Source organism: Orcinus orca, chromosome 8, assembly GCF_937001465.1.
Source record: "Orcinus orca chromosome 8, mOrcOrc1.1, whole genome shotgun sequence".
Classification (NCBI taxonomy): Eukaryota; Metazoa; Chordata; class Mammalia; order Artiodactyla; family Delphinidae; genus Orcinus; species Orcinus orca.
Window position 1 is genome coordinate 24809188 of NC_064566.1, and position 24375 is coordinate 24833562.

General features: G+C 46.4%; 1 protein-coding gene across 1 annotated transcript in view; it reads right to left on the reverse strand.

Annotated features, from left to right (window-relative positions):
- The window catches only part of KIAA1549L (KIAA1549 like), a 289601-nt gene that overhangs the window by 29104 nt on the left and 236122 nt on the right, over positions 1-24375 (reverse strand). Inside the window, 1 exon segment of the mRNA XM_033410192.2 lies at positions 7729-8079. Coding sequence (XP_033266083.1) covers positions 7729-8079 — 351 coding nt within the window.

Consider the following 24375-nt stretch of genomic DNA (forward strand, 5'->3'; position numbering starts at 1 on the left):
TGGCTGAGGAAAATCCCCCCAGGAGTGTCTTCCTACCTCCCGCTGTGTGGTTTCCCCATAGTTCTAAGTCCTCCTGGATTCGCATTCTGGCTCCCCTTTCCACGTGTTTGGAACCCGGCTCCCTGCGGGCTGCTTTGTGACTAGGATCCCACTAGAAGCTATTGCTCAAAACTGTTACCTAGTTCCAAGTTTCCAGTTCTGTGACAGTGGCCGTGAGGGGCCCAGTCTGGCGCCCAAGGACACCATCTTTTGGGATCCCTGGCCTCTGGCTAGAAAGGAGATCACACACTCAGAACTGCAGGCAGTCTTTATAAATAGCTCTCAGGTCTCTGAGGTGGAAGGAGCCCGGATGTGACAAGAATAAGCCACTCTTTGGGCTCAGAGGTTTGGTTGTAAAAGTAGAAGGGAAGGTGACCACAGTTTGCTCAAAGCTCCAGTCCTGATGTCCCTGGGCAGGGGGCGAGGGGATGGGTCAGGGCCATTCTTTCTAGCAAACCCAGTGGAGAATGAGCCCGGGTGAGACCCACTGTGTGCTGGACCCTCTTTGGGCATATGCGTCCATCCAGAGGGGGAATCTGGTGAAGATCAACCTCAAGGGGTAGCACTAGAGGGGTGACAAGTCAAAGGGGCAGGCTGCAGCTGGAGGCACAGGTCAGGGGTCTCAGGCTTTGCACTGGTGGGAGCACGAGGAACAACAGGCCAAAGCCCCCCACCCTCATTGGAGGCCCCTGTCCTGTGACAGCAAGTCAGCCTCAGGTCAGAGCGAACGTGCAGATCTTTCCAGTCCTGCTGACAATGCTGGGTTCCACTGCAAGGCACCCCTTCCACCGCACCGTGCTGACCCTGCGAGTACTGCTCCGGGCACAACAAGTGTCTAAGTCTGCATGCAGCTACAAATAACTTTACATCCTGGTGCACAAAGTAGAATCTTCCAGCAGACAGTTCTTATTTAGTTGAAAACAGAGGGCATTGTAATGGAAGACTGACCCCATGGTGCAAACCCAGTGCTTATCTTGATCTGTAAGTTCACCAGGAGTTACTGATGGAGCAACACTGAGCCTTCCAGGCCCTGGGAATCATAGAAGGTTAAGCTGGAAAGAGCAGGAGACCACACCTCTTACCTTAACACGGGAGATATGGAAGCCCAGAGAGGTGAACTGACTCGTTCAAAATCACATAGCCAGTTAAGGGCGCTATCTCGCAATTCTGAGCTAAGGGTGGCGTGATGCAGAGGGCAGGGGTTTGGAGTCAGACAAAACTGGATCTGATTCACTTTGTTGTACAGCAGAAACTAACACAACATTGTAAAACAACTATACTCCAATTAAAAAAAAATAAAAACAAACAAACAAAAAATTGGAGTTGAATCCTGGCTTGATCTTTACCAGCTGCTTGACCTCGAGTAACTTACCTTCTCTGTGTCTGTTTTCTCATTAGGTGATGAAAGTAACAGAATCACACCCCCATTTCAAAGGCTGTTTAGAAGACCCATTTTATATGTTAATATGACATTTGGCACATAGTGGGTACTCAATAAATGATATTCTCTTCCTTTTCAGACAAGATAATATTTTGATATAGTAATTGTAGTAACCAAGACTTTGCCACTGCGGTTCCTTGAATCCAGGGCCCTTCCCCTGCCCCAAGCAGTGAGGGCATCGCACCTTCCTGCCCCAGGGAAGGAAGGCCACCCCCACTAAAGATGGCCCAAGAGCCAACTCTTACTGGCATTTCAAAAGTCCAAGCTACTGAACTGTAAGCATTTAGGATTTTGAATATCAAAAACCTAAGCCCTTAGAGCGCTGAAGGCTGAAGGCTGATGCCAAAACAAGCGATTTGGAAGAAGTGAGGTACTGTTAGACCACTCTGCCCTCTAAACACCCTTACGTTAGGAAGAAGAGCAGAGCTTAGATGCTGATGGGTCTGGAGAAGCGCCTCAACCTGGGAGCACAGGGGGGTGGGGAGGTGAGGAGAGAATAAATATAAGGAAGATGCTAGAGAGGGGAGAGGGGCAAGGGTGTGTGTGTGCGTGTGCGCCCGTGCACGTGAAAGAGAGAGACAGAGAGGGGGAGCGGGGAAAGGCAGAGAGAGAGGGAGAGAGAAGGCTCAAGCATGGGAGGAGGGGAAGGAGGGATCTGGAGAGAGCTTTAAGCAGGAGGACCAGGACACAGCTGTGCTCTACCTGGACTAACACCTGCAGACTAGATGGAAACAAGCAGCTCTCTGGGACGTCAGCCAGATGAGTAGTTAGATGAGAGCAAACTGGAACCAAGTCCTGAAGCCTCCTCCCCACCCTGACCAGCTTTGCATCATTTAGCTCCCCCTCCCCCGCCCCCGCAACACACTAAGCTTTAATCAGAGGTGGGGACGGAAACCCTGAACTGAGACTGAACTTTTGGCGCTGGAAGATTACAGGAAAATAAACTTACGTGTCTTGCACACCTGAGTTTGTGAGCTAAGATACATACTCCTCTCCTCCCTCCCTCTCTCCCTTTCCACACAGCCTTCCTGTACAAACTGGTTTTTACTCACTCGAACGATTAAGCTTAGAGGGGTATGCCTTTGCCAGACACTGGGTACTCTGTTGGTTTTCAAGGGAGGCTTCCTTGGGGCAGTCCAAAGGCAAACAGCCCCAGCCCAGGCTGTCCCAGGTAATACACAGCGACCCACCTTCGTGGACTCCTGGGAGCTGGGCAACGCTCCATTGTCTGGCTGCTAGCCTAAATGATGCCATCTTGGACCCGTTCAGTTCCTCCTGTCCTTCCACTGACCCTACCCAAGACTGTACTGTGTGGTAAATCACTTCTCTGCCGTCAAGGGCTTTGTAGTTAATAGATATTATTTAATGACTATTAGGTCCAGGTGGCCTCTATGCTCTGTTACTCTCCAAACAATGATAAAGACCTTCATGATGTAGTCCCCGCACCCACAAGACTAATTACCCACCATAAGTCTTGATGTAGGAATGCACTCCCTGTCTCCAAGCACATACCCCCATACCCCAGGTTAACTATAAAATTGTCCCAGTAGCCCCTCTGTGGTGTGGAATGCAGCCTGTGAATGCTTCTGGATCGCCATCTGCTCCATCCTACCCCGCATGTAAGTTACCCTATAACACACTGATCCATTGATTAAATGGAGCTACCTGCCTCATTTTTCAGTCTCCAGATACCTTCTCGCTTTGGTGGGTTTCCTCCATCCTTAAGCACCCATCAACACTGCTTGGGGTAGACCCTCTCCCGCTGTTCCACCTTCAGCAAACTGCCAATGACTTCTGTGCATAACTGACATTGAATTCCCATTCCCCCTCCCCCCTTCCTTTCCCGCCCCACCAAACTTGGCCAGATGGGAGCTCAGAACAGATTCAAATTTGATTTGGAGAAACATAAGAAATGCAACGTTTCTTGAAGCCAAGTGTTGGGGTGGATGCAAACTCCTGCCTGATATGCCTGCATATCTCATCATTAATGAAGGTTTCAGAAGGGGATTTTTGGTTTTGTTTTGCTTTGTTTTTGAGGGGAGAGGAGGAAAACGGGCTGTAATATTATTCTCAATTCCATCCTAATGGAGATGTCTCTCCTACAAGGGGCAATGATAGGAATGGACAAAATCCCATCAAACTGGATAAGCTTCCTTATAAGATCCCACTCTGAAGTTTAGGAGATTTGAGTTCTCATCAGAGACTAGGACATCCTCTGGCTCACCTGGCCAGAGGGTGGAAAGAGCATGGGCTTTGAAGTTAGAGAGCCCTGAGTTCTAACCCCGTTCTGCCCTTTAGAGCTGTGTCAGCTTGGGCAAGGTTCTTCACTTCTCCAGGCCTCAGTTTCCCATGGAGTACACGGGGATAGTAATGTTGACTTCATAGGGTGGGTGTCAGATCAGAAGAGACAGTAGCACTTAGCTTAATGTCCTGTATACGGCGGGAGGGCAAGAGAGGGCAGCTGGTATTGTGCTATTATTATTACTATTAGTTGCATCTGTAAGGTCTCTAGTGGGGAAGATGCTTTCACCCCGATCCCTTTCTCGGAATCGCCGACACCAACAGGAAGGTTGTAGGATGTTTTCATTCCTCTTGGCACAGACTCATTACGGCTGCTAGCAAAACTGGGTTGGTCATTAGGTGTCAAGTCCAATTTCCTCCCAGATTCAAGGGGCAGAATATGATCAAGGGTCTCCTGAACTGCAGTGCAGAAATCCCCAGCTGCCGGCAGTAACCTTCTCCACGATGTACATGCCATCAGCCTGGCCGAGTGCATTTAGAACCACCGGCTTCCCACTATCCTACAGCAGAGCTCAGAGCGCTTCCTTTTTGGAAGCTGAAAAGTAATCACAGTTATCATTCTAAATTGCCACCCTGTCCATTGATTTCCACATTATCATAGCACAGAGGGCTTGGCAAGAACTTGGGTTAAGAATCATCACTGCTACTGTGTATTGTTAGCCATTTCTCTTTTCATTAAAATAAGGACCTCATTTTTTGTTGGCAAAAGGAAACCTTAATAACGAAAGAACTGCCTTTGATGTTGTTCAGTTTGACGGCCCATCTCTCTGCTGTGTTATTTCTCAGTCCATTTCCATTTTTTGGTGGCTTCATTTTTTTAAGTATACGATGCTAATGTTTCTGCCCTTCCTGGCACAACTGCCAACCCTGAATTATAACAAACAGAACCATCCAAGTTTTCATATTCCCACAATGACATTTTTAGATGGTTTTGTTAAATGGAGGCATATGGATGTGGGTTGTGGCATCTTCTTGCCTGTCATTGGAAGACTCAACCCCGTTATTTCAGCTTTTCTCTCTGAAACCCAGATCTCTTCACAGATTCCCAGAATCTGGCCTCCAGCTAGAGGGGCCCAGTCATTCTTGAGAATCATCTTTAAGCAGAAGTGAAGCTTCCCTGAGCACAGAGCATGCTCTTCAAAGAATGTAACAGAGTAGAAGGAAAAGAAGATGTACTCTCAGAACTGTCAGAGAAAGGGAGATAACGAGTGGAACCCAGGGAAAAGAAGAGAATATTTTTATAACAATGACTACCATTTATCCAGTAATTTGATGTGCTAGGCGCCATATGAGGCACTCTGATTAATATCCGCTAACACGTGTTAGGTGCTTACTAAATGCCAGGACCGTGCTGAGCATTTCACACGAATTATCATCCCTTCCTCACTGCAGCCCTCTTCTCGCCACCATTCTATGGCTGAGGGATCCGAGACTCAGAGTTACGATCGCTGGCTAAGGTCATTCAGCTGGCGAGTGCCGTTCCACTCTGGGCTGAGGGAAAATTCGGGGACATGGTTAATGTCTGGAATCAGGAAGAATGAGCCAATGACACTGAAGTCAGTGTGGACCAGTATAGAGTGGATACAGGTAACTCTCCCCAGGGGACAGCCACTTTAAGAGGTAGATATAAATGTGGTAAGATTAGAGTGTTTTCTAAATCTCAGTGAGAAAATCCCTTCTTTCCCCATAAAGAAGAGTACCAATTTAATGGGCAATTAGTTAAGAAAACTGTAATTGTGGAAACTATGATACGACTGTCATGGGAAAGTATTTTAAAGTAACAGATTTGCCAGGCTCAGTGAGCATTTTTCTAACTCTTTCTGAAAAAAAAGGATATTTGGAATCTCATCTGATGGGAGCATGGCCAGTGGTGGCCCCCGAGTTGCTGACACTCTTCTGGAAGGCAGTGCTTCTTGAACAGATTCAGAAAAGTTCCGTGATGGCAGAGGCCAACTCCTATTGCTGAGATCTGGGCATTGCCCCAAAGTCTTCTATTTTAACTTAAAGATTATATTAAGAATTTTGCATTTTATTCTACCCATATCTCAGAAAATGGGATGCGAAAAAAGATGTCCCACATTCACTCTATTTCCTTTATTGACTATGCTCTCTGAGTTTGCATATTACAGACTGAGGAAGATGACGCCAATACCAACCAGTTCTCCTTCTGATAATGTCGTACTTCCCCTGAATTGGCTTTTACTTAACGAAAGACCATTAACAGGAAAGACCAGGAAACAAGTATTCTGGCCCACCTGATCATTCAGCATCTCACTGCAGGTTTGTAAGTTAATATTCTTAATAATAAAGTAGTTTTTGTGAGTTTATTCAGCATGATCTGATCACCCTGCAGTGAACAGACAAAATAGAAATTCTGTACCTGCCGACTTAAGGACAAACCCTTGCAGTGACGATGACCGCACGCAAGCACAAGTGTCCCTGCCCCAAAGGCTCAGTTTGAAATAAACTTTGGTCTCTCCTGACAGAGTTTTATCAACAGGGAAAGGCTGGGCCAGAGACTGACATTCAAAGAGAGGGCACCGACAGAAAGAGAGACTGAGGGGATTAGGAGAAGTGTGAAGGGGAGACATCTCAGGGACCTGGTCAGGAGGAATCTGGAGCAAAGAATAAGGAAATTCACAATAGTGTGTAGATTAGGTAGTTACATAGCATAACAGCAGTTTATTAAGTGCCACTGTAGTGTGTGCTTTGGGGGGGGGGGTGTTGGAGTTATCAAAAGTCTCCACAAGCCCATAGGTATCCGGAATAGTCTACTGAAAATGAAAGAATACGATGGAGAGACAATGTAACAGCACAAGGCAGGTTGAGAACATGTGCTCTGTCACCAGATGGTCTGGCTTTGGGTCCTGGCTCTGCCCCTTCCTGGCTGTGTGACTTGAATAAGCTGTGTAACCTCAATTTCCTCATCTGTAAAATAGGGATAAAACTAGTAAACTAGTACTTGTCTCAGAGGCTTGTAGTAAGGACTAAATAAATGAGTTAACATACACATGACACTTAGATCAGTACCTAGTAACAGTGAAGCACTCTATAAATGTTAGCTTTTACTGGGTAATTACATATCACAACGACAATTTATAAAGCTCTGTTAATGAGTAAACCTTGGGGATAGGGCATGAAGTATTACAAGGGTGGAATCTATACATATACAAAGCATTGCCTATTATGGTCTGTGGCTTATAAAACTACGTCCGTCTTTTTAAAAAGATATCTGTAGATGCTATGACGATGAACTAATTATATGCAAACTAATTAAAATCGTTGTTTAAATCATGGAAGCTTTTAGTCATTGGATGCTTTCTCAGATACTGAAGTACAGTTACCACTTAATGAGATAATCATGGCTGAAACTTCTATGACATTTACTGGGTGCCTGGTATTTTTCTAGTACCTCATGTATATCAACTTGGTTAATGTTTACAACCACCCTAGGATATCAGTTATTTTTCTTACCTGTTTACTTTACCTGTAGAAAATTTAAGCCCCCAAGTTACAAAGTCAGCTGGGATCCAAAGTTATGGTACCCGCCTCCAGAGCCTCTGCCGGGAGCCACCAGGCTACACGGCCCCCTAACATGGGGCTCTGCAACACGTTCTGACATTTAAACCAGGGCCTTTAAACGTGGGGTTGTAGAAACCAACCAGTGCATGAAGAGTGAGGTCAGCCCTTCACAGGAGGGATAAAAAAGGGAAGTCATTCTAAAACATATTACGGTCGGACATAAGGGCTTCCTGTGTGTCTGTGTCCACAGGACTAAAAGGCTTAGGCTTGGATCCTGGGTGGAGGACGTGTGAAAGCCCAGCAAAGTTCGTTTCCAAATCCCAAGGTGGCTCATCAGGAAAGTGCCCGCTCTGAAACCCCTGTCGGAACATCCTGGCCGGGGCTGACCTGATGAGGGTAGGCACGCAGAGGGATGTCTGACTTACCGGCCGGGGCAGACTGTACTGGTACATTTCTGGGCGGTAGGTCGGCACCCACTGCACCCCAGCCCTGGGCCGCGTCATGGTCCCAGGAGCGCTGGTCACCACCTCGGAGTAGGGCAGGTGCTGGGCAGAGCCATAGGCCTCTGGGTGCCGGCTCTGGCCTGCGTGTCCTGCGGATGCCAGGCTGAAGGCCTCCTCCAGCAGCATGTGCATCTGTTGCCGGACCTCGTCGATGGAGGGCTGCGAGCTCAGCGTGGAGGTCTCCGAGTGGCCTTTCACCTGCCTCGACCGGGCGTAGCCCCGGGGCTCATTCACTCTGTCGATGTTGGTTTCCTCTATGATTTCAGGCTCAGTCTGTGGGACCAAACAAATGCCCATCGATTTGTTAATGAACTTTCCTTCCCATTAACGATGTCTGTAATTTACTCTAAAACGTTCTGTTTAGGCGCGTGTCATTAGGCATTTGCGCTAATTTATATTAGACCCTAGGCGCCCTCTCCCGGCATTCACACTACAGGGGTAGTCAGCTAGCATTATATCAGTGAGGCCACACTATCTATGTGAACACACACAACTATCTCTGTGAACTTCAGTTTTCTGGACCTTAAGGAATGCATCAGGCTTAGCTAATTCGCATAATGAGGATGAGAAATGGCTTTTCATTGATGACATTAGTGGTATCCTCTAAAACCTTTCAGAGATATTCTCCACCCTTAGGCCTTTCAGGTAAAAGAATCTAGAGCATCTTGTAGTCTACACCCCAGGGGCTGGTGTTCTAGACCATAGACTAACCCCCTAAATGGTCCTGTGCCCCAGCCATTGAGGGAATGGCTGGTGGCCTGGTGCCAGTTATCAGAGAGAATAACAAAACCACACCTCAAAGCGTAGTGCCCCCTGAGTCAGGAGCTCTGGGGTCAGGGCCCAGCAATCCGTGCCTTAACAAGCCCTCCAGGAGATTCTGATGCCTGCTCAAGTTTGAGACCCACTGCTCTAGAATGTTCTTCTGCCTTCTTCCAGTGAACTTTCCATTCGGGGAGCAGTTGCGGTACTCAGATGGGCAGAGAGCTAGGACTTGATCAGCTTCCAGAGCAGGCTGCCTGGACTGTCTTATGTTTGCCTGCTAATGAATGCTTATTTAATAAGTCTGCATGTGTGGCACATTTTGGTCTGAGACTTGCTTCTGTGATAAAATGATAGTGAGGTTGCAGAGACTGGTTAACCCACGTCCACTTCAAGTATGTCCATGGCTACCGCTATCTGCTAAAAGAACCTGAGGGTTCTGTGTGAATAAACTGGCATAGATCAGTTTGCCACCCTGCTCTCCACCCATGACACAAGAAACAGCTGTCACTTTAGGAAAGTTAGACAATACAGATAAGCAAGAGGGAAAAAAATCAAAGAAGTCCATTTACATTTGGCATAGTTATTCCATTCCTAAACCTATCTGATTTTGTGTGACAGTCCTCTTCCGTGAACACATGACCCTTTAAAAAGATTTATGTATTCATATCCTGGTTCTAGGTGCTTATAATTATTTTACATAGAGTGAATATTTTCCTACCTGGGTTTCACAGCTTAACTGCTGTGTGACTTTGAGCAATGTCTTAGCTTAGGTTGCTCCAAAAAGCAGAACCTGAGACGTACATTTATATACAGATAATTCATTTTGGAAAAGAATTCCTGGGGACTGGGGGCCTAGAATGAGTAAACTGGGGAAGGAAGAAAAGCTAGTCACGGAACTGAGTTAACGATTGCTGTGGGCCACAGAGGCTTAATCCCTCTGGGGACCTCCGAGGAATGAGTCAATGACCCTCCAGAGACTGTCCTTGCACTCTGAGATCTGTGCAGGAGACGGGTGGGCAGAATGGGGTCCCACGGGTGTCCCACAGAATAGTGCAGAGAAGCCACAGGGCAAAGCCAAGAGATGGGGAACTGTTAGCGTAACACAGTCAAGCTGCTACCGTGCAGGGCGGATGCTGCTGCAATGATCTAAAAGGCGATCCGAAAAGGTAAAAGGGCAGAAAAGATGTTCCAACCAGGACAGTTACTTAACTTTTTGATGTTTCAGTTTCCTCATCTGTAAAATGAGGATAATAATAAGAACTGCCTCAAAGGGTTTTATAAGGACTGAACAAGATGATAGAGGTAAAGAGTTTAGAACAGCAGCACATGGTAAAAACACAGGAATAGTAGCTTTTGTTGTTATCATAATTGTCATTATTATTACTTTTATTCATTCAACCACACGTTATTTCTCACGGATAAAGCACTCGGACATATAGGAATGAGCACAGCAAGAAAATGTCATCAGGGAACCCATTCATTAAAGGGACCCCTTCCCTCCTAAAAATCTAGATGTGGGGCTTCCCTGGTGGTGCAGTGGTTGAGAGTCCACCTGCCGATGCAGGGGACACGGGTTCGTGCCCCGGTCCGGGAAGATCCCACATGCCGCAGAGCGGCTAGGCCTGTGAGCCATGGCCGCTGGGCCTGAGCGTCCGGAGCCTGCGCGTCCAGAGCCTGTGCTCCTCAACGGGAGAGGCCACAACAGTGAGAGGCCCGTGTACCACACAAAAAAAATTAAATTAAAAATAATCTAGATGTGGAAGGTCAGAACTACATTATTTTTCATGTTTTAAACATTTATGTACTTTTCTTTGGTATTAATACACACACATTAGAGAATAAAAAATACAGAAAGCATGAAAAAGAAATGAGACATTTCCTGTAATCTTATCACACAGAATTAGGGCTTGGCTATAGTTCAAGATCAAAAGACAAGATTTTCTGTGGACCTGCAAGTCTAGATTTATCAACGTACATCAACAGTAATTCAGAATAATATTTTTATACTAACGCATGCAAGAATAGATTATGGAGTAGAGTGCAAAATTACCTTCATAATAATAAACAAGAACTCAAAGACATTTCATGCCTGGGTGTATGCCCCCAGATCCTGGGCTGGGGACGCCCCGGGGCCCTCATGCATCGGGGTTCTTTAGGGAAAGGCTTGAAATCCCTCTCCAGGAAACGTGCTCCCAGTGATACCTTCTAGGGTAGTGAATGCAACTTCTGCAAAAAATTTTCTTACAACGCTTAGAACATTCTGAATGGAATTTCAGAGCCGGAAGGGACTTTAGGAGACCATTTAATTCAAGCCCCATTTTACGGATGAGAAACTCAAGGCCAGAGCGGTTAAGTGACTTACCCAATGTCCACCAGAGGTGGCAATGGCAGAGCCTTGCTCTCCCAGCTCCTGCTCCTTGCACATCTTGCCGCACCCCATTACCTCTCACAGTTCCCTGTCAATGCTGGCTGCTACCCACACACGGCCCTTCCTCCTCACATCCCCAGTCTCCCGGATAAATAATGGATGCCTAGTGCTAAGCCACTCCCAGGTGGAAGATTAATGGTGCTGAGGACGGCTATGATTGTTTCCCACACCTGAGCTGGGCTATGCATTTCCAGTCATACTGGTGGATCGATTATTATGTGAATTTATAGCTGTGACTTCAGCAGGGCAAAAATATATTTCTTAGCAACAACTTCCTACTCACCCATTCTCCCAGGAGCCCTGGGGTGGGGCTGTACTGAGTTCGGGGAGGGGTTCTCCGAGTAAGGCTCAGGGAAGATACTATCTTGTCTGGGGAGGTGGAGACATTCTCCAGAATCCCATTGCATCTACCCCGTTAACACCCCAACGCAAATCAACCTGCGCTTCCCCCCGCCCCGCGTTTTCATTTTGCGTGGGCAGGGGGCTCCCTTTAACTGGAGGGCCAGAGTCATAACCCAAGTATGACCTCAACGGGTTAGTGCTAAAGAACTCCTTTTCCCACTCTTCTCACTTGCTTTTTTAGCCTCCTGATATCTACAGATGGAAACAAGATGAGCTCTCATTATATCCTGGGATTTCCCCTCTTCACACCTGATTTGCTTATTTAATCTTGAGCAAGTCTGGAAGCTCTGCGCCCATTTCACTTGTCTCTCATGAACTTAGCACAAGACACTTGGCATTCAAGAAAGCTTTGTGAAACTGAACCAAAATAAAAAATTCTGTCAATTGCCCATGGAGTAGAAAGAACTTGAGGTTAAGATAAAGAGCCCTCATTCCCTAACAGATTTCCCCCAACACTGCAGAGCCACAGGCGAGCCACGCAAATTCCCTACGCCTCAGGCTCCTCACCTGAAAAATGGGAGTGTTAACCATGGTCTGGGGAAGTCCCTTCTGGTTCTCACATTCACTGTGATTTAGGTTGATTTCTTGGATACTATCTGCTCTAAGGGAGCCCAGATTCCTCCTACAATCATCGTGCCTGGGGGGAACCTGATGGCCACTCATAAGGGGAATCCCTCCCCACCTTCTGTATCACCTCCTCCCCTATCTCAAAATATCAATATATGAGTAGTGATGTTTGTTCTTTTACTTAACAGATAATCATTGATTTCAACCCTGTGCTTGGCCCTGGGCTGGGATCTGCAGATACAACAATAAATAAGATAGTGTCCCAGCCCTCAAAGAGCTCCCAGTCTATAGAAGGAGACAAATAACAACAACAACAATAATAACAGCGGCTAACATTTACTAATAGCTTATGTGCTAGACACTGTTATAAGTGCTTTATATAGATCCATTTTTTCCTTACCGTAATCTATGAGGCAACAACTATGCCTATCCTTATTTTACAAATGAAGACACTGAGGCATTGAAAGATCAATGCTGCCCATAATTGATGGAGCTGCATTTTGAACCCAGAGAGCCTGATTCCCAGCACCCAAGCTCTTACTCACCACATACATAAACAGGTCCATTACCGTACCACAGATATTGGCTCTGGCAGAGGGATGAACGATATCTGTGACCAGGAGGACAGACTATAAAATAATAATTGAGGGCTTCCCTGGTGGCACAGTGGTTGAGAGTCCGCCTGCCGATGCAGGGGACACGGATTCGTGCCCCGGTCCGGGAAGATCCCACATGCCGCGGAGCGGCTGGGCCCGTGAGCCATGGCCGCTGAGCCTGCGCGTCCGGTGCCTGTGCTCCGCTACGGGAGGGGCCACAACGGTGAGAGGCCCACGTACACCCCCCCCAAAAAATAAAATAAATAAAAGTAATAATAATTGAGAAAATCTACCTTATTGATTACTATAAAGAGGTAAAGCATCAATATGCAAATATCAAGCACTTAGAAGAGGGTCTGGCAGACACTCCCATATTATCTCCTCCTCCCCACAGGCTGAGGGTTCCTTTAAGGCTGGGTCAGTGTCTTTTTGTTATATCCACAGCCTCCAATTCAGAGCTTAGCCCAAAGCTGAAACCAGTAATTGCCTGTTAAGCAAAAGAACTGAACAGAGTAGGTGCTCAAAGTTACTTGAGGACCTGTGATATGCTAGCCCTGTGCTGGGTTTTCCACTTGTGGTCCCTCACCAATCCCTGAGGGCCATATGGCTGTACCCGTTTTCCAGATAAGGCATATGTGTCAACTGGACTAACCTGCTCCAAGTCCTTCTTCCTAACTTGTACAATTTTGAAAATACCTTTTGCTTTTATTTGACAAAAAGAGGGAGACAGGCACAAAGACACATCTCCCAGTGTTGACTGATGGCTGGCTTGGGTACAAATGTCAGTGGCGTATCTGGGACAGAGAATATATTTTTAAACCTCCTTAACTTGGAGTTTATCATACTAGCCTCTCCAACCTCATACTCCAGAGAAGCACTGGGGAACTTTTTTTTAAAATGATTTTTATAAATTGATCAAGATATACTTCAATAAAAATTCTAAAAAGTTAATCAGGGAATGTCTGTTCATGGTAGAAAATTAGAAAACACAGATAAGGAAAAGGAAGAAAATTAAAATCCATTCTAATCCTACCACCAGAGATAACTAATGTTAACATTTTGACCTTTGTGCTTGCCCTTCCAGATGTTTTCTATGCACATGAAATAAGATGAAGATTATGAATGGTGGCACATTACGGACACTCTCCTCTCTACTCCCCCACCTCACCCATCACCCCACCCCAGGCAGCTACAAAGAATGCTGACTTGGCCCAAGTCAGTTTCTCCCTCCTCCTCTTCCAAGGAGAGTTCACCACTTGCCACAAGATTCTCTGGCTTTTGTGATGGAGAATAGGATGTGGGGGAGGGCAATGAGGCAGAAACGGAGTGGGCAGCAGGATTTTTTTAGTGGGATTTTGGAGAGAGATCAAAAGCAGCAATAAAGCATGTGAATGGGAAAGGAATTAAGGAAGTTGAAAAAGTATTACTGGGCATGACTGAGAGTTTTCTTGTATCAATATATGAAAATATGAGTAAAGAAGTAGAAGTATTTAAAATCTACTTTTGTCGACATAATTCTTTAGAGTTTAGATACTTTCTCAGAGCCATCTGCGTCATGATTTTATAAACAGAATAATCACACACATATATATTTTATAAATATATATAAATTGAATGTCCCATTATATAAAAATCCTTCTATATATATGAATATATATGGATTTACATGGAATTATATATAATATTTGGAAATCTTTTATACAATAATACAAATAAATATCTGTCAATAAAAATATGTATTTATAGGAAATAACCTTAAAAGAGTTCATAGCATTCTGCTATATCGAGTTTTCAACCTACTTTTTAAATTTTTATTTATTTATTTATTTTAATTAATTAATTTATTTTTGGCTACCTTGGGTCTTCGTTGCTGTGCGCGGGCTTTCTCTAGCTGTGGCAAGCGGGGGCTACTCTTCGTTGCGGTACACAGGCTTCTCATTGTTGCGGCTTCTCTTGTTGCAGAGCACGGGCTCTAGGCGAGCAGTCTTCAGCAGTTGTGGTACATGGGCTCAGTAGTTGTGGCTCGTGGGCTCTAGAGCACAGGCTCAGTAGTTGTGGCGCACGGGCTTAGTTGCTCCGCGGCATGTGGGATCTTCCCAGACTAGGGCTCGAACCCTTGTCCCCTGCACTGGCAGTGGATTCTTAACCACTGCGCCACCAGGGAAGTCCCTACAACCTATTTTTAACTATCCACTATTTTAGGTGGTTTCCCAATATTTTACCATAGAAACAAAGCTGACATATGTATATTGTGATTAAAATTTCGCATATAACCATAAATTTAGCCTTAGGTTAAATTCCTAGAAGTAGAATTACTGGGTTAGAGGAAACGCCCATGTTTAAGATTTTGGATATTTATGGTGTTAAGTGAGCAAGGCTGAGACCTGGGAATCTTTGCTGCAGTGTTTGCACCTGGACAAACATCTCCAGCAACAGAATACAAAGAAACTATAAGGGACTAAGAATAACTGCACACAAGTGCAGTTGGGACAAATGATGAACAATAAGATACAAAAAGGACACAAACCATTTCTGAGGGTCCTGCGGGTGATCCCCGCACACGGGACCACCAACGGGGTGGGCAGGCCACCTAAGCCACGCCTCCTGCCCAACCCATTGGATCCGCCCTCACCCTCACCCCACTTAAGGAACCAGCTCACGCCCCCCACCTCAGGGAGTGAGCAAGGGCACGTGTTTCTTGTTCTCACGCCCTCCTGCTGTAGCAGGAGTCCCAAGAAAGTCTTGCCTGAATTCCTAGTCTGGTCTCTTATCAATTTCTATTGAGTAAAGAGACCAAAGACCTGAGCTGGTAATCTAAGTATCTCAGCAGCAAAGGCCGCAGGAATTTAGAAGAAATTAACGTCATTTCTTCTTCATACCTGAACACACGGGCCTCTGGGCTTGAGCTTTAGGGTGCCCACCGGACGGAGTAAACATCTGCGATCCTTTCAACATTGTCTAAAAGAGCACACCTGTCTCGCACACCTAGGAAGGCCCACGCAGTGGCTAAGTATTCACATGCCTTCAGCTTCTCTTTGACACACCATGGGAACAAACTTGAAGGAAACTATAGCCCTGCTAGGAACCCTAATTATCTTCTTTCTGGAAAATATTCCATCATATTGCCTGGTCCTAGAACACATTCTGTAGCCCTAAGACTTCATCAAAATTAAAAACCGGCTTTTTTTTTTTTTTTTTTTTAATCATACAAGTAATGAAAAGACAAGCCACCAACCAGGAGAAATATTAGGATTTGTATCCAAAATATATAAGGAATTCCTACAAATAAATAACAAAATGACAATGTCATTTAAAAATTGGGCAAAAGGCTTGAATAGACACCTCATTAAGTAAGGTACATAAATGTTCAATAAATGTACGAAGAAGTGTTCAACATTATGAGTAATTAGGGAAATTACATCATTTCACATTCACTGGAATGGCTAAAATTCAAAAGATTAATCACAAATGTTGGTGAGATTGAGGAGTAGAATTAGAACTGTCAGGATGCTGATGGGAAGGGAAACAGCAGAAATAGTTTGTAAACCTGTTTGCAGTTTCTTAAAAAGTTAAACATACACCTACATTGGGACCCAGAAATTCCACTCCTACATCTTTATCCAAGATAAATAAAAACATATTGTCTTAGTCTGATCCGGCGGCTAGAATAAAATAACACAAACTGGGTGGGTTATAAACAACAAAAATTGATTTCTCATAGTCCTGGAGGTTGGAAGTCCAAGGGTGCCAGCGTGGTTGGGTGAGGGCCCTCTTCCAGGATGCACACTCCTCACTGTATCCTCACATAGAGGAAGGGGCGAGGTTGCTTTGCGGGAATCTCTTTTATAAGGGCGCTAATCCCATTCATGGATTCCACACTCAACGACCTGCTTGCCTCCCCAAGGCCCCACGTCCTAATACCAACATATGAGGGTTAGAGTTTCAAAGCCTGAATTTTAGGGGGACACACACATTTAGACTACATATGTTCACAAAACATATATGTGAAAATGTTTACAGCAGTTTTTTCCTAGTAGCTCCAAACTGGAAACAACCCAAATGTCCAACAATAGGATGATGGATAAATAGTGGTATATTCATACAATGGAATAGTACTCAGTAACAAAAAAAAAACTACTGATACATGCAAAAACATCGATAAATTTTGAGCAAGAGAAGTCAGACACAAGAGTACATACTGAACAATTCCATTCATATGAAATTCAAGAACAGGTAAAACTATGATAGTAGATATCAGAAAAGTGGTTGCCATCTGAGGTTGTGGTGGTAAAGACTGGCTGAAAGGAAAAATGAGGCAACTTTCCAGAGGTGATGAAAATGTTCTACATTTTGATTGCACTGGTGGTTACAAGGGTATCTACATTTGTCAAAGCCCATCCAATTGTGCACTAAAGACCCGTACACGTTATCATATATAAATTTGGCTTAATGAAACAAACAACATGGGTTGGCATCATAGCTGGTTTGATGGGGATGGTAGGGAAGGCCTCTCTGAAGAGGTGACATTTATGGAGACCTGAAGGAAAATGGGGTGGCCATGTGAAGATCATAGGAAAGCTTATGAAAAGTCCTGAGATGGGAAAAGCTTACAGTATTTGAGGATGAGAAAAGTAACTGTTATGGGCTGAATTGTGTCCCCATCCCTACCCTGACCCCACAAATTCCTATGTTGAAGTCCTAACTATGACTGTATTTGGTGATAGGGTCTTTACAGAGATAAGTTAAAATGAGGTCATTAGAGTGGGCCCTAATTCAATACGACTGGCATCCTTATAGGAAGAAGAAATTTGGACACAGACATGTAAAGAGGGAAGGCAATGTGAAAACAGGGAGAAGACCACCAGCTAGAAGCCAAGGAGAGAGACCTGGAACAGATCCTTCCCTCACAGCCCTCAGAAGGAAGCCACCCTGCCAACACCTTGATCTCAGGCTTCCAGCCTCCAGAACTGTGAGAAAATAAATGTCAGTTGTTTTAAGTCATCAGGTCTGTGGTACTTTGCGATGGCAGTCCGAGCTGACTAATAAATACATGGACCATGCGGCTGAAGCTCCAACTGTCAGGAGATGTGGCTGGACAGGCAGGCAGGGGCCAGATCCTGTAGGGTCTTGAAGGCCATGGTAAGAAGGCTGGACTGTCTTCAAAGGGCAATGGGAAAGTGTTGAAGAAATTTAAGCCAGGTTGAAATGTGATTGGAATTTATGGGAGGTCAGTTAGAAGGCTCTTGCAATAATCCAGGCAAGGAGAGAGATGGCAGGGGCTTGGATTAGGGTGGTCATGGACAAAGACAATGCAGCTGAGTTCAAGATGCATTTTGGAAGAGGGCTGATAGGACTTGCAGATAGTGACATGTGGGGATATAGGGAAGGAGTCAGAGCTGAGACCCTTTACCAAGAAAGGGCATCTTGCTACACGGTCTCCTTGATGTTCTCTGAGCTCCTCAAGCACGCATCTTCCTCTGGGCGCTTCAACTTGCTATACCTTCTGCCCAGAATGCTCTTCCCCTGGGGGTCAGCCTGGCTGGCTTCCTCACTTCAGGTCCCTGCTCAAAAGTCACTTCCCCAGAGAGCCCTACTTTGGTCAACCTATGAAGAGCACCTCCTGATAGTCTATATTTTCTACGTTCTTCTACATTGAATATTCCATCGCCTTGCCCTGCTTTAGGTCCCTCTGTAGCGTTTCTGACATTGTGCTGTGTATCTATGGGCTTACGTGTTTGTTATCTGTTCCCCTTGCTGGAATATAAGTGTCATGAGGGCAGGGACTTTGTCACGTGTCCTGTTGCATCCCAGAATGGCGAATAGTAGAACTTTAATAAATGCTCATTGAATGAATGAATGGATGTAAATTAATCTTAAAAGAAGCCTGGAGAATTTCTGCTCAAAAGTCTTTAACAGTAAAAGACAATTCCAAACGTCTAAAATGAATTAGGCAGTCTTATCTAGAATGGAATTGAAGAGGAAGGATGAAGGACTGGGGAAGCCATTTATTCTAGAATTTCTTGAGTTATGAGACCCAAAGTGGACAGATGTCTTACAAGGTCATACTTTCCAGGACACACAAGCGTGTGCAACAGCACTTTGCCCCACCCAGGCACTTCATTTCTGAAGCACAAAAATTTGAAGGTTCTCTCTAAAATTTGCCCCAAAGCCCTGATTGTCAACTCAGCGCCAATCACAGCTCTATCTAACATGGAGAACAGATTCTGAGCAAATTCTGCATCTTCACAGCAAGAGCCCCAAGATCAAGTGTGGGTTTCAGCAAGATACGTCTCTGGGCCATATGGCCATGATGAACTGATCTGGCTCCATGACCATCTTTCTCTCCACCAACAGGGTCCCTCGGGCAACACAAAACTACTGCTTCTCTCTGTTCAATGTCTGCTCTGGCTATTACAGCCCCACTGCAAGTGCTGCTTGTCACTGAGTAAGCAGCGACATTTACAAAGCCACTTGTGAAAACCAAAGTTCAAGGAGTTTTCACTTCCCCTGTGAGGAGAAGAGCTATCACGACACAGGGTCAGCTTCCTCCTGAGCCTACATCTCAAAACCTTCTCTGACAATAGAGGGCGATTGGTATCCCTCAGAACAGATAGGGGGGTTCAAAATAATGGTGAATGATTTCTCTTCTGCAACAGGCTGTACAAAAAGAATTTGTTAAAAATCTCAGCAAAATTTCAAGTTTCACTCTGATTGCCTTCCAAAGGATGACCCACAATCACTTCCAAGCTACAGGGACATGAAAACAGCATGCTGTTTCTGTCTCAGATGAGTAGAAAAAACCTTACAGGGTCTCTCATAGATTTCTAAAGAAGAGGGACATTCTTTTTCTTTCTCATCTTCCAAAGAGTGACCCATAATTACACTGAAATTATGGGGATAGACAATCAAGGGTAAAAGAAGGTGTCCAATGTCCTCAGCAAATGGACAAGTCTCAGCTTTACTCGCTGCTCCCAAAGCAAAACGTCTTCATCCTGAAGAAGGAGCCTCAGGAACCGGCTCCATCCTCTTGTCTTTCTCCCCATGACCTGCTGCCCTCCACAGAGCAGTGGAAATTCAATTACTGAGCAAATCACATTTACCAAGTTATAACCACTGGCAACCCCGGGTCTGGCAAAGCGTGCTCTTAGAGGTCACCTCTGGAAGTCTGGCCTGTGTCAGGGCAACGGGGGGAAGGTCTCAGGCACCCTTTACAAAGCCCTTCTCCAGCCCCATCATGCTGGAGAAAGGCACTCTTTGAGGAATACAATCCTCTCTTTAGTGTGTACAATTCTGATCACCATGTGTGAGTTTTTCCCCACACATCCAGTTCTTGGACATCAGCTGGGCATCCTACAGTTCAACTCAATTCTGATTCTACCTGGAGAAAGCATCAGATTCCGCAGGTTAAGAGCTCAGCTCCACCAGACTGCCCCCCACCCCACCCCACCAACCGTTTCAGAAGCCAGTCGCAAGTCCAGGTTGTCACCTGTGCTTCTGACCAGTCAGCTATAGACTGGAGGTTCCAACGACTCCCTCCTCAGGTTCAGCTGTAATGGCTCAGAGAACTCAGAGAAATATTTTACGTACTAGATTTCTGGTTTATTATTAAAAGATATAAATCAGGAACAGCCAGATGGAAGAGAGGCATAGGGCAAGTTATGGGGAAGGGCAAGGAGTTTCCATGCTCTCTGAGGGTGCCACTCTCCCCAATCTCCACGTGTTCACCAACCCGGAAGCTCTCCGAACCCAGTCCTTTTAGGTTTTTAATGGAGGCTTCATTACATAGGCACGATTGACTAATCACTGGAAATTGAACTTGATCTCTAGCCCCTCTTCCCTTCCTGGAGGTCAGGGGGTGGGAGTGGGACTGAAAGTTCCAACCCTTAATCACACGGTGGGCTCCACTGGCAACCAGCCCCCATCCTTAGGTGTTTTCTAGGTCACCTCATTAACATAAAGGACATTTAATGCTCCCATCACTCAGGAAATCCCAAGGGGTTTTGGAGCTCCGGGCCAGCAACAAGGACTAAGATCAAATAATCTATTTCTTATTATAAATCACAGTATCACAGTGGGTGAGACAATTCACAGCAGTCCTGCGATGTCTAAAGTGCTAGAATGGAAAAGAAACAGAAAAAAGAGCATGCCTCTCTCCCTCATGGAATCTGTTAGCCACAGGTACAACAGCTAATGTTCACTGTGCATCTTCTAGGTGCTTTACCTGCATTAATTCATTTAATCCTCACAACAACCCTATAAGGCAGGTTCAACCTGCATGCCCATTTTCCAGGTGGAGAAACTAAAACAGGTAGGTGAAGTAACTAGCCCAGCTTCACACTGCCAGTGTCTAGCCAAGCTGGACTGTGAACCCAGCTTAGCTCCAGAGGCCGTGAGCATAACCATTACACAGTACTGATTGTGAATGTGGAGAACAATACATGAGCCAGAGTCAACTAATGACTAATACGTTTTAAAAAACCAAGCTGAGGGCTTCCCCGGTGGCGCAGTGGTTGAAAGTCCACCTGCCGATGCAGGGGACACGGGTTCGTGCCCCGGTCCGGGAAGATCTCACATGCCGCGGAGCGGCTGGGCCTGTGAACCATGGCCGCTGAGCCTGCGCGTCTGGAGCCTGTGTTCCGGAACGGGAGAGGCCGCAACAGTGAGAGGCCCGCGTACCGCAAAAAAATAAAAAATCCACCTGAAAGTAAACACACAAGAATGGCTTTCTCTCGTGGGAAGTTATTTTGCTTTTTGCTCTTGAGACGAGTCATCACCTGCTTCTTCTCATCTTCTCAGCTGAGTTGGCCCTGCAGGCAGCAAGGGGACTCAGGCTCAATTTTGAGAGCCGACACGAATCCGCAGCCAAACAGGCTCTCCCTGTCACCAACTCAAATCTGCTCTTCCTCCTTCCACCTCTTGAAAAAGCCAGACAGACCCACAAAATCCCTCTTGGTCTCTCCGCCTCTAAAACACAACCTAGCCAGGACTCCCCAAGCCCACAGGGAGAAATGGTCACGGGCTTATCGCCATGCCGATCTTTCCCTTTATGGACGGTCAACCAAAGAGGTGTTTGTCCCACAACTGAGACTGGAGGGACAAGTGACATGGAGGACTGTGCTGGTTTTGCCCCTTAAAAGGCCCAAAGATTGATGTTCCTCAAGTCACAGGTACTGGAATGGCCTGAGCATCCCTCCACTCCTCTCCCTGGGTCTCAGACAGGGGCTCTGGCGGGGGGCCGGCAGGGACTAATAAGCCTGTCCCAGCTCTGCTGCTGAGGTCTGACTGGGTTAAATCAATCAGTATAAGCCCCCTCCCCCACCCCATCCCTTGATACAGGGGTGGGGCGGGCACTTGACCTACAGTGGCTCAGTTAGAGTAAAACCCATAAGCTTCGTTTCATGGCTGGGAAAAGAGATACTCTCTCTTGCGTTGGCCAACGCAGCATGTAGACACGAGGCCTGAGGCTGCTGCAGCAATTTCCTACAGGAGAGAATCAACCTGTAGATGAACCCAAAGCATGAGGGGGACAGCACTGCATAACGCAGAGAAAAGGAACGGGAGCATCAATCAGACCAGGCCCGGATTTACTGTACCCAATACATGCCCTTAAGGAGTAGAGGCAGTCTGAGTTGGGTTCAGTTTTCTGTTATTTTAGCCCAAGCATCCTAACTGATAACCACCATTTAGACTGAACTTCAAACACTAACAGGCATTTGTCTACAGTGTTGATAAGCCAGTCAAATCAACTGTTTATCTGGCTCAGAGCGAAATCTGCCCCATATTTTCAAGTGTCAGCTCCGGAGTCACTTCTGGTTGACACCTGTTTGTTCATTTGCTCAAAAAACAGAGACACGGCATCTAATAGGCGCTGGTTCTCATTCTGAGTGCTGAGGCTCCCAGGATGAAGAAGACATGATCCTGTCCTTGAGGAGGGCAGAGGGGGAAATAATATACATAAACCCACAGAGGGAGAATGGGGAGTAAGGGCTTTGATGGGTGTGAGTCCCAGGTGCTCCTGGAACACGAGGGACGGCATTTAAGTCAGACCACAGACGTGGGGTCGAGGAAAAGATTCTCGGGGAGATGATGCTCAACCGAGCTCTGAAAGCATTGCCTGAACAGGCAGTTCTCAACTGGGGTACCCCAGGGTACACTCAGCAGTGTCTGGAGGCATTTTTTGGCTCTCACAACTGGGAGGTGCACTGGCAGCTGGTGGGTAGAGGCCAGGGATGCTGCTAACCATCATACAATGCACAGGACAGCCCTCCATACAAAGAATTATCCAGCCCCAAATATCGACAGTGCTGAAGCTGAGAAACCTCGGCCTGCACTAAGCCGGAGGGAAGGGATGTTCTGAGAAGAGGGATGAGCACATGCAAAGACGCAGAGATGAGAAATCACAGGGCAAGTCTGGGAAGGGCGTGTAGGGCTGCAGCCAAGGGGTGGATCAGAAGCAGCTGCCGCAGCCAGAAGGGCAGGCCCAGGCCAGCCAGAGCAGATGAGTCCTGAGCTGGAAGCTTAGAGTCTGAGTCTTATGCCCAAGCCCTGAGGAGGTACTGAAGGATTTTAAACAAGGGTATGTGTTTTAGAAGGTTTCCTCTGGCAGCCGTGGGACAAACAGGAAGAGACCTTCAGGAAGACTTCCCATCCAAGTTCACTGGCACAACCGGCTGCATATGTCTCTACCTGTCTCCTCCACTAGTCTGCAAAAGCGCCTCGGGGCAAGCACTAGTTAATCTACCTTTCTCTTCTCCATAGAGCCTCGTACAGGTAGTCACATGTGGGGCTTAGATGCCAATGCCAGCAGAGAAGGGAAAAATCATGTAGTTAAACCTTTGAGAAGTCCTTAAATCATCCATATGGTACAGCATGCATGGCCTGTGTGTACCATCTTACAGAACAATATGTAAAAAGAAACAGATCACCTGTAATGCATGATATGAACAGAATACAGACAAAAGCTATTTTTTTGCAATATTTAAAATTCTTTCCTTTGTCTTACAGGGTCTATATTCCCGAATTTGCGTATGTTAAACGCAATGTGATGCAGTGGTTCCACTGCACGTGAGAAATGCTTGCTAGAGGAAATGAAGGGGTAGCAACTACCAAGGGGTGTTCTCATTTGTCCCCTGGCCTTCGGCTCCTGCAGGAATTCAAGGGCCACAGTGGGCCAAGGAACACCAGGGTTGGGAGGCACTAGCGTGGGGTGGATGGTGCTGTGCTGCTCAGGACTCTAGGGCTCCTTCCCGAGCTGCTGGGCACGCCGCCAGCCCTCAGGTGTCAACTGGGAATCGCCCTCGCTCTCCCCGGGCATTATTGGGAACCGGCAGTGGCAACTCTCTCGCTGGGAATCGTCCTTGGCTAAAGAGAGCTGCCTCTCCCAAGGACACCTAGGGGCTGGCCAGTGCTAGAGGATAAGAGCCCAGATGCGTCTCGAAAACCCGGGACAGCTCTTCGAGGCCATGTGAGCTACAGAGCTCCCCGTGCGGTCAGCTGAGGGCTTGTAGTTCCTGTACCATAGCCCGACCTTTAACTCTGTCCAATCCTGCTTCCTTCCCTTCCCCTACAGGTGTCCATACCAAGAGCATGCTGGGGACGCTGGCCTGCAGTAAGTGGCTGCCCTAGTCAAGAGGCTAAGAGGTCTCAGAGCTCAGAAGAGGCAGGGTGAGCAGGCGGGTACCAAGAGCAGGAACAGGCAGCGTCCAGAGCACAGGGAACCAGCGAGAACGGGCAGGCAGATGGCACCTGAGTGCTCACTAAGGAAGGGAAGTGGTTTGTCTCCTGCCCAGTGGGAACCTGCCGGCACGGGAGGGA